The sequence below is a fragment of the Panicum virgatum genome, chromosome 5N (assembly GCF_016808335.1).
Source record: "Panicum virgatum strain AP13 chromosome 5N, P.virgatum_v5, whole genome shotgun sequence".
Lineage (NCBI taxonomy): Eukaryota > Viridiplantae > Streptophyta > Magnoliopsida > Poales > Poaceae > Panicum > Panicum virgatum.
In genome coordinates, this window is record NC_053149.1 from 8,899,474 (window position 1) to 8,914,911 (window position 15,438).

Sequence of the window (15,438 nt, forward strand, 5' to 3'; positions counted from 1 at the left end):
TACTCAGATTAAGGAAAGAAGAGAAATCCTACTCGATGCATACACTGTGTGATCCTAGTATGCTAACACCTGGCACATCGTTAGAGATGATATCACTCTTGCTGTCAACGCCTTCGCCACCGCCGCAACCTTGGCCTGCTCAACAACGCATTGATCGTGCTGCTTCCAAAGAATTGCAACGCCTGCGAGCCCAAGGACTATCGGCCAATCACTCTGGTCCACAGTTTCGGCAAGCTGCTATCCAAGTTGCTCTCCATCAGGCTGGCGCTGGAGCTCCGGAAACTGATCGCTGCCAACCAAAATGCTTACATAAAGGGCAGATCGATCATGGACAACTTCAAGTACGTGCAAAGGGCCGCGGTACTCCTGCGCAAGAAGAAAATACCTAAGCTGCTCCTCAATGCCTGGGGGTTCGGCATTCGTTGGCGCAGGTGGATTGCCGCCATCCACTACTAGAAACGGATGGTTTCCTTAGAGTTATTTACTTTCTCTACAAAAGACTAAAACATTCTAGGGACAGTCAATTTCCCTACAGTGATATTTTCAAACCATAGGAAAAGATAGATTTCCCTACGAATTTTATGTTGTTCTAGGAACAGATCCTCATACCGTGCCACGTAACTACACTGGAAAAATGAGTGATAGCAATGAAAAAGTTTCGTTGGCCACCAAAATGCTCCGCTTTGGTTCAAACTTTTACTACACCCTATTTATTTAATCAAACATCTCTCCCTTATCTTCTCTCGTTCGCACCACATGCTCTCTCTCTCCTCTCTCCCCGGTCTCCTCGCTCCCCTCATATCCCAGCTGGCTCGGCTCAATCTTCCCTCTCTCTCGTCAGATCTCAGCTGAGCTTAGCGCGGAGCAACGACTGGTGGAGCTTCGCAGCGAGCGGCGCAGCAGTCGCCGCGGCTCCGACGTGCTCACCGAACTGTTCCTGCTAGCCAAGGGGTGGGTTCTTGCGGAACGAGTGGCTCGGCGCCGGCAGTAGATCCGGCGGAGCGAGCAGTACAGTGGCGTCCCGGCGGAGCGAGGGGCCCGCGTGTCCAGCAAGGCCAATGCGGCCGCAGGAGCCACGCCGCTGAGGTCTACAAGAAGGTGCGTGCACATGGTGCTTTGTACCCAACTCGAGCCGTAATGAAAGGAGCTTTTATTTCTTGTTTTCTTGCTGGATCCTTTGTCCTATGGGTCAGTTGTGCATTTCCGTTGCAGTTCAGAAGCTAATTTTGCTGCTACACTTGATTTCACAACTGCAGATGGATGGGCCTCCATTCTTGAGCACAGGTGAGGGGGACGAACTGGCAGTCTGGCACGCCGGTAGCTTCATCCATTGGCCGGCAACAAGCAGCGTAAGCGGCTCTCTTTTTCTTCTTCTTTTATCACCTTTTGCAGATTGTAGCAAATGAATCTTGATGTAAACTTCAATCCAAAGAAATAAATATTGCTGTTAATAATAGGAATCTTCTCGTATAACTTCAATCCAATAAATCGTTCTGCTAATGAGCATATCAGTATATATGAGGCATAAATATTAAATTAGTACTAGAAAACAAAATATTATGTTTGAATAATAAAATTGTTGCAAAAGATTTCCCTACGAAAATGGGACCTAGGGAAAGTACATTTCCATGTAGGATTCGCTGCCATGTCAAGAAGTTTTCCCTACAACTTCCGTTTTCTAGGGAAATATTATTTCCCTAGGACTTTCATCAAAACCCGTAGGGCAAGTTCTCTTTCCCGTCAAAATCGCCCCTAGAATTCTTTCCCTACGAAATTTCCTAGGGACAGTGTTCCCCTATGGTTTTTTAGCCTTTCCCTAGGATGCTGAGTCCTAGGGAAACTTGCGTTTTCCAGTAGTGATCTTAACATCCTCCTCCTCCTGCATCCTCCTCAACGGTCGGCCAGGAGATCCTATAATGCACAGACGTGGCGTGCGTCAGGGTGACTCCCTCTCCCCAATGTTGTTCATCATGGTGATGGGCGTTCTTGATCGCTTGTTCAAACTTGTCACCGTTATGGGTGCCTTGCAACCCTTGGAGCTGCCGGCAATCAAATTCCAGTGCAGCCTTTACGCTGACGACGTGATTCTTTTCATCCAACCAACCGTCGCCAAGCACAAGCCGTCCAACGTGTGCTGCACATTTTAATTTGGTGAAGCTGCTGGCCTCAAAACCAACCTGGCCATATGCTCCATCACGTTGATCTTCGGCGACGAGCTGCTGTTGCCCGAGGTGCAATCCATCCTCGGCTGCCAGATTGCAAGCTTCCCAGTCAAGTATCTCGGACTGCCTCTCAGCACAACACGGGTGCCCATAGCGCAACTCCAGGGCGTCGTCAACAAAATCGCAGACAAACTGCCTCCATGGCAGGGTCCGCTCATGGCCAGAAGTGGAAGACTCGTGGGGATCAAATCTGTTCTTATGGCGGTGCCTACCTACACTCTCATGGCTGAGAAACTCCCTTCCTGGGTCCGGGCCGAGATCGACTCCATTTGCAGACGCTTCCTGTGGGCGGGCAAGGACGGCTCGACCCGTGGAAAATGCATGGTCGCCTGGCCAACTGTCTGTCGACCAGTTGCTCTCGGCGGCCTGGGTGTGACCGAACTCCGCCTTGCTGGCTACGCGCTACAAACCCACTGGCTTTGGCTGCAGCGCACCGACCGGGAACGCGCCTAGTCGGAGCTGCCCTTGCATGTGGAACCAACTGTCCGAATCTTCTTCCACTCCTCCATCACAGTGCAAGTTGGAAACGGCCGCTCCACCTATTTCTGGACGGACGCCTGGCTTCAAGGCCACTCAGTTCAGGACATTGCACCGGCCTTGTTTCTCCTCATCGGCAAGCGGACGCGTCGCAATCAAACCGTCGCCGAGGCCTTGCACGACCGGAATTGGATCAGAAGCATCACTGGAGGACTCTCCGTGCAAGCCATCGGTGAGTATATCACGCTTTGGCACCAATTGGACGGCCTCGAGTTGCAGCATGAGGTCGACGATAAGATCATCTGGCGCTGGTCCGCGGATGGACAGTACAGCGCCAAATCCGCCTATGCCGCCCTCCACTCCGGTTCCACCCAGTTGGATGGTTACGCGCTGATTTGGGAATCTTGGTCCCCTCTCAAAGTCAAGATCTTCCTTCGGCTCTCCTTCCTCAGGCGTCATTGGACTGCAGATCGCCGGCGCCGGCATGGTCTTGATGCCAATCTGAACTGCACCCTACGTGATCAGGAGCCGGAGTCGAGTGATCACTTATTCATCTTTTGTTCCTTCACTCGGCAAGTGTGGTGGGTCATCCTTGACGCGCTCCACGCGCCACTCCCGGCGTCCTCCGCCGACCTCTCCCTGCAGAATTGGTGGCGTCTTCTCCGCCGCAACTGGTCAGGCGTCAACAAGAAGGGCTTCGACACTCTCTTTGCCCTTGTCACATGGGAGATATGGAAGGAGCGCAATGCACGCGTCTTCCGGCAAGCCTCGCTCACGGCGACTCAGCTGGCGGTCATCATCAGACAGCAACGCGATCTCTGGATTGATGCTGGAGCTAGGAAGCTTCGTGGCCTACTCCGGGAGTAGTCCCTCCCCGCATTTGTTGTAACCCGGTTGTTAATTATTGTGTAATTTCCCCAGATTGAGCTCCGCTGCGCACTTGCGCGTTGTACAAGCTTTCTTCTACCTTAATTCAAAGATACGCAACTCTCTTGCATATTCGATAAAAAAATCTGACCGTAGTTGTGAATACGTGCCTTTCGCTGAATTTTGATGTGGAAAGCAAATATCTGTAGGCTCCGAGGAGGCAGAATATCGGGGGGTGGGGATGGCAAAGATAAATAAAAATAGAGCATCTAAATAAGATGTTCTCTTATCTTGTTTTGGAATATTTTATTTCATTCTGAAACATTATTATCTTGCGCGGCTATGTGCAATGGTATAGCGGCTAGTCATACGTGCAATGAATAGACATCTTGAAGTATAGGTGCCTTGCGACCAGACCGCTAGCTTAGTTCCATACTCCTTACCATTCCGTGCTCACCGCACTCATTTTTGACTTTGAGCTTTGTGTCCAAGCGCTAGGCATATTATCGGGGAGCCATATAGCTGAAGTGGAAGGTTAGGATTGCCCTTATAAATAGAGACAGTGACCATTTAGTTGCATTAACAACAAACCAAATTCTTCTAAAACATGGTCGAGAATCAATCTCTCTTCTTATGAGTAGCGACAGTGAACACTAATAGCAAATTAAATCCTTCTAAAATAGATTCTAAAATAGAGTAGCATTCGTGTTGACCCAAGCTCGATGATTCCTTGTTATAAATAAGGGTCAGGGCAGTAGCGGATCCAAGAGGTGCAAGGGGGCTCGAGCTCCCCTACCACCCTGGTCCCATGGAAGCCCCCAAACCCCCTACAAATTTGAGGAGAAAAAAAAAAGAAAGAAAGGAGAAGGAAGGCCCATGTACATCGCTGCTAGGGGGCCAAGGCAGCGGGGATCCATAGGGTGAGGGGGCTTGAGCCTCCCTACCACTCAAGCTCCTATAAAAGCCCCCTACAAATTTTGAGAAAGAAGGAGAGGAGAAAGGAGGAAAGGAAAGCCCCCCTAACTCGGCCTCGCTGAGCGCGCCGTCGCCCTCCCGCACCATGGCGTCGGCCTCCGCAGGCGACATCCCGGCCACGCCCAGCGCCGCCGTCGCGCCGCGCCGCAGGCTCTCGGCCGTGATGGCGCCTCGCGCCGAGTTGGCCAGGAGGCGGAACCCCGCCCAGAGCTCCGCCAGCAGGCCCGCCGTGCCCAGCCGCTCCCCATCACCGACAGTAGGTCCTCGTACGCCTCCGCCGCTTCATCGGAGCCGCCGGCGTGGGGGCTCGCTGGTGCCGCCATGGTGGGCTAGGCTGGATCGGTGGCACGCTAGATGCTCCTCAGCTCCTGGCTGACGGCTGTGGCGTTAGCTGTTCATCCAGCTTGTCACGACCTTCTTCGGCGGCTTCATCGCATAGTCACAAAGTTCCTGGGTCGACCGGGTCGAGGAACGGGGTCAAGGGTCGAGGGTCGTCACTTTATAAAATTGTGGTACGAAGGGGGTATACCTCTATGGAACGACAAATTATTATGTGGAACGCGACTCTTATTCATCCAGGTCGATATCTTCAGGTCGATGCATCTTTAAAAAGACAAAAACTATATATATGTGCTACTAATGAAGAAATTAATCTGCACAAGCATATAAAAAACGTATAAAAGAGTACATTTAGACCATACTACACGTACTCAGCTCATTATCTAATAAAAACCACCCCAATCTGCTATCAATAACCTTCTTATTCCAATTAAATTTGCTAGCAATGAGGCTGCGACTCCTCTCAAATTGGAATGCGATCCAACTTTGAATAAGATACTGACTCTCTTCGACCCCGACCCTCAAACCGGGTCGTGGTAGGAGGCATCGACCCGGAATCCTCGCGCAAGGATGGCTGCTCGCCCTCATCATGATGTCCAACGTCGTCTCCAAGATGGCGCCCCTGGGCCAGGCGGCCTACGCGGAGTCGTCGGTGGTGGTGGAGCAGACAATCTGCTCCATCGGCGCCCGCAACAGAAGCGAATCCATCCCCCCATACACACATCAAGCCACCCCTCAACAGAACGATGCTAATTCACCGGCGAGAAACGTGTGGTGGAGAAGTGCAACAAGTCCCCAAAGAGTGCATACAAGTCCGGCGTCCGGGAAGGCCTACGAGGGAGGAGGCTGGGCGGCGGGGGTCCGGCGCTCCCGCGGCCGCGTCTCGCCGGGACGCGAGCCTGCGGCGGCGCCTCGCCGGGACGAGAGCCCGCAGCACAGGGGACGAGGTAGGAGCCTGGGCGGCGAGGATCCGGCGTTTTGTGGCAGGGGAGGAGTTGTAGAGGAGAGCGAGCCGTCGGCCAGGGGAGCCGCGAGAAAGAGCCAGCGGCTAGGAGAGTCGCGCGCGAATGCCAGCACGGGAGCATCCTATCACGGGCAGGGTTTTAAAAACCAACCGGATCGGCCTAACCGCCGCCCTCGGGTACCGGTTTACCGGACCGGTTAGGCCGGTAACCGGTGGAAACCGGTTGAATTCAAATCCAAATTCAAATAAATTCAAAAACTCCCATGCAACCGGTTCCGACCGGTTTACCGGCCGGTTTTACTGGTTTACCGGTCGGTTTGACCGGTTTGAAATTCAAAAGCTCCCGTGCAACCGGTTTACCGGCCGGTTTGACCGGTTTACCGGCCGGTTTGACCGGTTTGATCGGTGGGCCTTCATGGGCCGGCCCATTTTTTTTTCTTTTTTGATTTAACTTTAAATTCCCACAAACTATACTAAATGAATGAATTTTTGAGAAAATTTGACACCATTAGATTCATCACACCTTGAAGTATTTTTAGGAATTTTTTGGAAATTTTTCATTTTTTGAATTCAAATTTAAAATTTGAATTTTGGCCGGTTGGGTACCGGCCGAAATCGGAACCGGACCGGACCGGTTTGACCGGTAACCGGTCAAACCGGACCGGTTCCCACCGGTTAGGTTAACCTTGATCACGGGTCGACAGCGTGTGACTGCAGAATGAAGTCAAGAAGTCCGACTGCAGAGGATCTGGTCGCCAGCATCGACGTGGACGGCGACGGGTGCGTCGGGTTCGAGGAGCAGTGTACGATTTAAAAAAAAATTCAAAGAAGGACAGAGATCGTGATTTCTTTATGGAAGTTAAAACTTAAAACGGGAATAAGAACACGTTTGGATCGGACTTGAGCCCGGCATACTATTTCTGAAGGATGGTAAATTTGCAGAACTATTCAATGTGTCTTGCAATGGTCATTGAGATTTGTCGATAATTTAGACTATTATTTAGAGATAGATCGTATCTCTTTTTTTATCCCCTCGAACAAATAGAAATGATTGAAGTTTTTCTATGTGAAATCGTCTTAGGTCTAATTCCTATTACTTTAACGGAATTATTCGTGACTGCGTATTTGCAATACAGGCGTATTTGCACTATATGGAATCACGCTCTGTAGGATTTGAACCTACGACATCGGGCAAACCACTGAAGTGTAGAGTTAATAACATTAAAACCTCTATTCCTATATCTTTAACCGCTTAATTATTTTAGCTCTATTTCTGTTGCAATAACTTCATATCAACCTAAGCTACGAGATAGCAATGACATCTATCATGGTACATGTTTTTTGGTATTTATTTTGAATTAAATGCTAATTAAGTTTATTTAAATCACATGCGTGCATGTCGCAGTGCATCTATGCTAGTTATATTCTATAAGGATGGAATAAAATCACGTTTGGACACGAATCCTAAGCTAGATGAAGATACAGGCTTAGGCCCATTTTAACATGGCTCACTGACGAGGAATTTGCGAGTTTATTTCAATGGCCCAATTTAGAACATACCAGCCCTACAACAGCCCACATAGGAGGGAGGCCAAGTCAGGCCCATCATGCCGAAAGTTGAGCCCATCCTCTCTCTCTCAAATCCATGCGACTAATTCACTCTCAACGCGGATTTCCCACCTGGAAACAGTAAGTTCCCTAAATAATCTCAGATGGGCCTCTCAACGCATGGAGTCACAAAGTGACTGCGATGCGCCCATCGCCGGAGCCTCGATGACTCTAGTGATCTCTCTAAAGGACGCTTCTTGATATCTGAGTATAATTGTAGGTCTGGTTGTATACTTGTGGTGTGTGTGAGGTGTGCTTGTGTATGGTGTAGGTATGTGTCTGAACAGATTCAAAAAAAATTCACTCATTATTTATTTATTTTTGAATTTGACGTGATGTTCAGTTTGTCACGGGCCACACGCGGCAATTCACATGCGTAGCTTTAGAGGGCCGTTTCGCTGCCTTTCCCCTTCCTGAGCGCACCACGTTCCACACTGAACAAACGTGACCGACCTCCATCCCTGCCCCCGATCGAGAACATTCTGACGACGGAGGAGCACGCGCTCTGCATGTACGATGAACCCCGGCTTCTTTCTCTGGTCCTCGTTTCTTCCCCACCTTTCCTTGCTCTGGCCGCCAAGCATGATCTGAAAATTGCATGCATGCGCAGGCCGCCATGGCGTGCCGGCGGCGAGGTTCGAGAACGATCCATGTCCACACACCAGAGGGTACGGTAGCTTAGCTGCTACTGTCTCTCTGCCCCCTGAGTGGTTCTCCTGGATTCTGCATGTATTTTATTTTAAAGAGCACGATACTCCTGCTTTATTTTTAGCCGATGCTCGTGCCTTGAAGCTTTGTATTTCCAACTCCTACGCCTGGATCACCATGTCCTCCATCTCCATCGTCGTCGTCGTCGTCGTGGGGCGGCTGCAAGTTGGCCACGTCGCGCTCGTACAGGTCTTGTGCATGCCACGAACAGGTCACAGGCCTACAGATCGTCCAACGTTCGTTGGTGCCGGTCTCTGCTGGATGCCATGGCTGCTAGTACGTTTCCAGGTAAACTGTAGATCATGACACGGTAGCATGTTTGCAGCAGCTGCATTTGAGTGATTTCCTTGATCTGTTAACGTCAGTCAGGACCAGTGATCTTGCTACAGTTCAGACGGCGAGCGCTGACAAATCTGAAGATGGATCCGTCGAGACCATCAGAATCTCCGGCATTGAGTGTGCTCGCTGACGATGCCCGGGTTCGTGCTAGATACCAGCGTAGTACCAACAGCGACTAAACAAGCCAAACCAATCGCCTTTATTTCCCTCTTCCCGAAACCAAGAAAAGCACGGACGCTTGGAGTGTTGGTGATGGTGCTTACTCCACTCAGGAACAAAAAAACACAGATGCTTACTACTCCATTTGTACAAAAGAGAGCAGCAGCTAATATTCAGAACGGCCACACGCCCCGGTGGCCGGTGCTGCACTCCGCCGCGATCGGCGCCCGCCGCTGACATGCCGGCCAGGCCGCCGCCGGGCTCCACTCGCCAGCGGCGCCCGACCTCGGAGCCCGGCGACGCGGAGCGCGGGTCTTGCGAATTCTTTACTGTTACTCAAAAGCTGGAGCGCGCGCGCGCGCACACACACACACAGAGAGAGAGAGAGAGAGAGAGAGAGAGAGAGAGAGAGAGAGATGCCCTGTCTGTGGTGTGGTGGTTGCTTCGAGTTCGCACGACGTCTTGGCGTTGGGTGCGCTTTACAACCATTTCGTGGTGATCCTGACGAGCGACCAAAATCCGGCCCCTTTATATAAGGTGAGCCGCCGCGATCCTTGGTCATCGCAACCCAATCGGCAGCAGCCAAGTTCTCCAACCAAAACTCAGCGATCACCTGCTGCTAGCTCCTTCATCTGATCGAGCGCCATGGCCTGCACTCAGGTACGTACAATGTTCAGTAGCAGCAGTACATGTCATACGGTTCTGTGCTGTGTGCCAATGCAGCAATTGCCTCACCCACATTTTGACATTTATTTGGAATCGGCCGCTAACTTGTTGATGGTCGTCAGGAGGTGGTGTTCGACTTGAACCTGATCGAGAACAGCGCGCTGGAGGACGGCCTGGCCGGCTGGGCGCCGGTGGGCTCGTGCACGGCGCTGTCCGTGCACGAGGAGGAGCCGGCCAAGGTGCCGACGGAGACGATCAACGACGTCGGGGAGGACTACCGGCCGAGCGGCCGCTACATCCTCGCGTCCGGCCGCGCCGACGAGGCGGACGGCCTGCGCCAGGCGATCAAGGGCGCGCTCAAGCCCCGGGTCACGTACCGCGTCTCCGGGTGGATCAGCCTCGGCGGCGGCGGCGCCGCCGAGGGGGCCGGCCACGCGGTGCGCGTCAACCTCCGCGTGGACGACGAGTGCGTCGTGGAGGGCGGCGCGGTGTGCGCCGAGGCCGGCAAGTGGGCGGAGATCAAGGGCGCGTTCCGGCTCAAGAAGAGCCCGCGCGCCGCCGCGGTGTACGTGCAGGGCGCGCCCGCGGGCGTCGACGTGAAGGTGATGGACCTCCAGGTCTTCGCCACCGACCGCAAGGCACGGTTCAGGAAGCTCAGGAGGAAGACTGACAAGGTGAGTGAGCGTCTGCTGGTTGGTGGCCTCGATAGGCACTCGTACGTTGCTTACTCGCCACGCGAAGGACATTCTCGATCGCCCGCTGCCGCCACCACACCAAGTCACCAAACATGCATTAAACAAGATTTCAAAAGTCTCTAGGCATTGAATTCACCGATGAGTGATGACCTCGTCGGTCCTGGTGCAGGTGCGCAAGCGCGACGTCGTCCTCAACTTCGGCGGCGCGGCGGCGTCGGGCATCTCCGGCGCGTCCGTCCGGGTGATGCAGATGGACAGCAGCTTCCCGTTCGGCGCGTGCATCAACCCCAGCGTCATCCAGAACCCGGCCTTCGTGGACTTCTTCACCAAGCACTTCGACTGGGCCGTGTTCGAGAACGAGCTCAAGTGGTACCACACGGAGGCGCAGCAGGGGCAGCTCAACTACGTCGACTCCGACGCGCTGCTCGACTTCTGCGACCGCTACGGCAAGCCGGTGCGCGGGCACTGCATCTTCTGGGCCGTCGAGAACACCGTCCAGCAGTGGGTGAAGAGCCTCGACAAGGACCAGCTCACGGCGGCGGTGCAGGGCCGCCTCCAGAGCCTGCTCACCCGCTACGCCGGCCGGTTCCCGCACTACGACGTCAACAACGAGATGCTGCACGGCAGCTTCTACCGCGACCGGCTCGGCGACGACATCGACGCCTTCATGTTCCGGGAGGCGGCGCGGCTGGACCCGGGCGCCGCGCTGTTCGTCAACGACTACAACGTGGAGGGCGGCAACGACCCGAACGCGACGCCGGAGAAGTACATCGAGCAGATCGCGGCGCTGCAGCAGAAGGGCGCGCCCGTGGGCGGCATCGGCCTGCAGGGGCACGTCACCAACCCGGTCGGGGAGGTCATCTGCGACGCGCTCGACAAGCTCTCCGCCGCCACCGACCTCCCCGTCTGGCTCACCGAGCTGGACGTGTGCGAGTCCGACGTGGACCTCCGCGCCGACGACCTCGAGGTGGTGCTCCGGGAGGCGTAAGCGCACCCGGCCGTCGAGGGCGTCGTGTTCTGGGGGTTCCTGCAGGGGCACATGTGGCGCCAGGACGCGTGCCTCGTCAACTCCGACGGCACCGTCAACGACGCCGGCGAAAGGCCAGTGACTGCCTGATTAAACTGACCGGTGGCTGCCTGATCGATCGGTGACTCTTACCTGTGTTCCTCTGCACGACCTGCAGGTTCGTGGATCTCCGGAGGGAGTGGACGTCGCACGCGCGCGGGCTCATCGACAGCGCCGGACACTTCAAGTTCAGGGGGTACCACGGCACCTACGTCGTGCAGCTCGCCACGGCGACGGGGAAGGTGCACAAGACCTTCTCCGTGGAGAAAGGGGACACCCCTCTCGTGCTGGACATGAACCTTTGACGTAACGATCGCTGCTACCATCCGCCACACCCGGCCTAGTTACATTACATACAGCCTTTGAAACGAAGGTCCTAGTTATACTGATATCATACACGTATATATTATGTATATTGATTTGATCGAACGGAGTGCGAAAGGAAATGTACCGCAAGCAGAAGGCACTCTGTAATTTTACAATTCTACGATTGGGTATTGTAAGAGAAACTTAAGGTATTGTACTCCCTTAAGAATTATTGGTGATGATGAATAAAGTGAACGAGCTATTCCTCGTTTTATTGCAAACCCTACACTACAGGGTGTTCTCTATGACTGCTCCTACATACAGTTATAGTTTTTCTAATAGGATTAATCAGCTCTTTAATTTATTATTAGTCATATTAATTTGGCTAACCTTTTAACTATATGTATAAATAAATATCTAATAAACGAGAATATTATGGAAGTAACTGATGGGAAATAAATATGCGGATGCGATTCCAATGGGAGCTAGGACAACATAGTATTACGGGGGCCGCTAATTCGCAGGCGCGCGCTGAGATCGTTTGCAGCGAGCGATTCTTAACAATCCCAAACTTTTCAATTTTGGAAAGTTTTAGTTCCCACAACTTTCTATTTTTGGAATATCATAACTTATATACAGTATTTAGGCACGTAACTTCTTGTCGATAACTTCTTACGGAATAATTTTGTTGCACAACTTTTTACAACATACACACCATATATATAGTTATAACTTGTAGGAACAAATTTTAAATGACAACTTAGCAGAAAGTTATAATATATATATGTATAACTTGCACGCATAATTTTTTTCACAACATGTTCTCCTGTGATAATTTTGTATCACAATTTTTGTGTCATATGCGACTTATACAATAACTGTTGTTAGGTAACTTATAGATGTAATTTACACACATAAATTACAGACATAAACAATATACATGTAAGCAATAATAGTATAAAATTTAATTGAATAAAGAAAAAATAAAAAAAGGAAAAGCGATCCGACGGTCACACGTCTTGGAGGTGAGCCCACATGCGTGCGCAGTCCGCCGGTGCATGTGTGCATCGCTTGCTAGGAGCGATCCTAGCGAGCGAGCGCAGAATCAGCTTCGCGTAGTATTACTTAGGACTCAATAAATCCAATAAGAATTGTAAGATTAAGTTACATGTCTTTATAGGTTGATGAAGGACAAAAACAACATTCAGTGCGTGGCCATGCTCCCTGTGGCCCTTTTAAGTTTTAAGCTCGAGAGGTTAACCAACGGTGCCTCTGCCTCACCAGCTAATTTACAATCGTTTATGCAGGGATGATCCAGCAATAGATTCACGACCAGGTGAAAATTTCTTTCTTAGGCCTCATTCCTCTCTTCCAATTTCGAACCATCACAAGCTCAATGTGCCAGCTAAGGTCCCATTTGAATATGGTAAAATAGGAGGGCTAAAATTTAGCCCTACAAGAGGGGAGGAGAACTCTGGAGGTCATTGGACAAACCTCTAAAGTAGGCAACCAGGGTTCAAATCCTCGTGGTGTCGTTCTTACTCGATTTTGAGAGAAGACACTGATCGCGCGTTATCATAGGTAGACTATTCTAGCCTTTGTCCTTCTAAAGTTTATCCCTATGTATTCTAATAGTCTAAACATAGTCTAATCAAAGCTAATGGTTTCTAACTACTAATTAGTTATTATCTATGCAATTAGCTCATATTTGGTTCTTATTTTTGACATTTAAATAAGAGGATTAAATTTTAGTCCTAGAATCCAAATGGGACTTAATGCATATGCCCTCTCCCCCTCTTTCCCCATTCCTCATTTTTCTTTCCGAATTTTGCACCCATGATCTCTAAACCAAAACTTTACTTCTCAATTCCCAGAATAGTAAAATAAATTTAGATTCAATCAAATAAATTTAAATAAAAAATACTACAAATTTATGTAATGAAAATATACAAATTTATGCAAACTTTATGTGACAAATATTATGTACATAATTAATATAACAAAAGATACAAAGAAAATTTTAAACAAAACAATGGGAAAATGATACAAAATTATGAAAGAAAAAAATAAAAAGTTGAAACATATGATTGAAAAAATTTCATAAAACTTTTGGAAACAATAATTTGTGAAATAAATTTGAAATAAAAATGGAGACAATTTTTAGAAATAAAAAAATCCAAGAATGGAAGAAAAACTTGCGGACTGCGGCAACAAAAATGTTGTAGGAAAAAATTGGAAGACAAAAAAAAGAAGAATATTTTTTTTAGGGAAAAGCTAAGGATGGATCTGGACCGGACAAAGTTGTAGAAAAAAATTTGTGAGTAAAAAGGTAAAAAGGGAGAAAAGTCCTCAATCTGCCACTCTAGCGAGGGTGTATTAACATAAATAAATACATTCAGTAAAACGATAAATTTTTTCACAAAAAAAATGAAACGATATATTTTTGTGTGTCAAATTCACTCTCTAGCCTTCTAGATGATCGTCCACATGCAGGGCCCTCTAGGGTCAATTGAAGCGCCTTTCGAGGATGTCAAGATATATGTTCGACGGCGCAAGGAACCCACGATTCTGCCGAACTTATCGATCCATCATCCAGCTAGCGTTCTGGACATGAAGTCATGGCGACCTGCATATGCGAGTTCGCTAAGCATTAACGATCCGCCGCCATTGCTACCTTTTCGGAGCACAACATGTGGGTGGTGTTGAATGCTTCCCGGGCAAGAACTCCGGCCGCCCATGCGTTGCTTGGGTCGGCTGTGCCTGTGCCGTCCAGAACGAAAATCGGCGGCGCGTGCGGATCGCCGCCGCCGCTCCTCCGATCCGATCCATGGATGCGTACGTCCATCGTGATCGGTCGGTCGAGATGACGACGGTCGAGGGCTCCCGGTAGATCTCGACATCTCGAGAGCTCGCAACAAGAGATATGATCGAGGCTGAATGAACACGACGATGTGGAGAGAGGTTTGCATTGCAGCCACGCCGCTTTCGGACACGATGCCACGCAAGTGACGCGAGCGCCGTGGCCTCAGCGCCAGCCCGTGCTACAGCTGCCTGCTCCGCTCGTCCACGCGACAGGCCGGCTCGCTCGCGCCTGACATCGATCCTCGTCTTCGTTCCTTAGCTTGACCGTGCAAGTAATGGGGCGGCTGCTGGAACGACCTGCGTGCAAGTCGTCGTAGGCTCGTAGCAGTAGACAACCGTTAAAGTTCATGTAAACACGGGCCCATCGTGCGTCTTGTTGCAAGCCCAGGTCGCGATCGTATTGGCGTTCCCATGCAACTGGCCTGGCCGCCGGCAGCCGAAGGGGTCGATCGAGCAACTTTTACTCCTCCCAAAGGCAAGAAAAGGATCGGAACCCGGGCATGCTCGTCGGACGTCGTCGTCGCCGGTGATCATTACCGAGACAGACCAATTAACAAAGCTAATAATAAGGACCGCCACGATGACAGTACAGTACTCGGTACCTCTCTGAGACGTGGGCCGCCGGCCGGTCCTGGCCCCGCACGTCGGCGACGAGCCGACGACGCGGCCCGGCCGGCCGGGGATCCGGCGTGCCCGCGCACGCGTTGCCCAAACTTGACTGTTATACAAAAGATAGGCGAAAGATACGGGTTAGGTAGCTAAGCCTGGGCAGCATGGGTCGGAGCTTCCAGGGTTTCAATTCATCCTCTCGCCGGCCTGGGTTTGGGCACGCGACGAGACCTTTTTCGGCTGTGCTGCCGCGGTGAACCAACGAACGCGATCGCCGAACGAACGAACTTTGCCTGCTGGCTGGCCGTCTCGGCGCCTTATAAATTGCGACCCCCTCTGAATGCCACTGAAACCCATCACCACTTGCAGTCTTGAGACAGACACAGAGCCAATCAGCCATACACAGCACCCGAGCTCTTCGATCCATTGTTACTCCAGCTTACTTCTGCATCGTTCCTCGCCCATTCGATCTCGGTTGATAGCTTGACATGGCGTTCGCTGAGGTATGTGTGCTACAATGCATGGGAGCTAACAGTAGTCTGGGACACTGTGTCTCTGTTCTACACTTCTACCACA

The 15,438-nt window shown here is 51.0% G+C and overlaps 1 protein-coding gene and 1 pseudogene across 1 annotated transcript; one reads left to right on the top strand and one right to left on the bottom strand.

Moving 5' to 3' along the window:
* Positions 1–4,358: 4,358 nt before the first annotated feature.
* LOC120674516 lies at positions 4,359–4,903 on the bottom strand (annotated as a pseudogene).
* A 4,275-nt stretch (positions 4,904–9,178) lies between these two features.
* On the top strand, positions 9,179–11,672 carry LOC120676151 (endo-1,4-beta-xylanase 1-like). Its single transcript, XM_039957374.1, has 4 exons — positions 9,179–9,318; positions 9,447–9,998; positions 10,189–11,120; positions 11,204–11,672. Exons 1-3 carry the CDS (start codon positions 9,304–9,306, stop codon positions 11,005–11,007), a joined length of 1,386 nt encoding a protein of 461 aa, XP_039813308.1. The 5' UTR covers positions 9,179–9,303; the 3' UTR covers positions 11,008–11,120; positions 11,204–11,672.
* Positions 11,673–15,438: the final 3,766 nt, after the last annotated feature.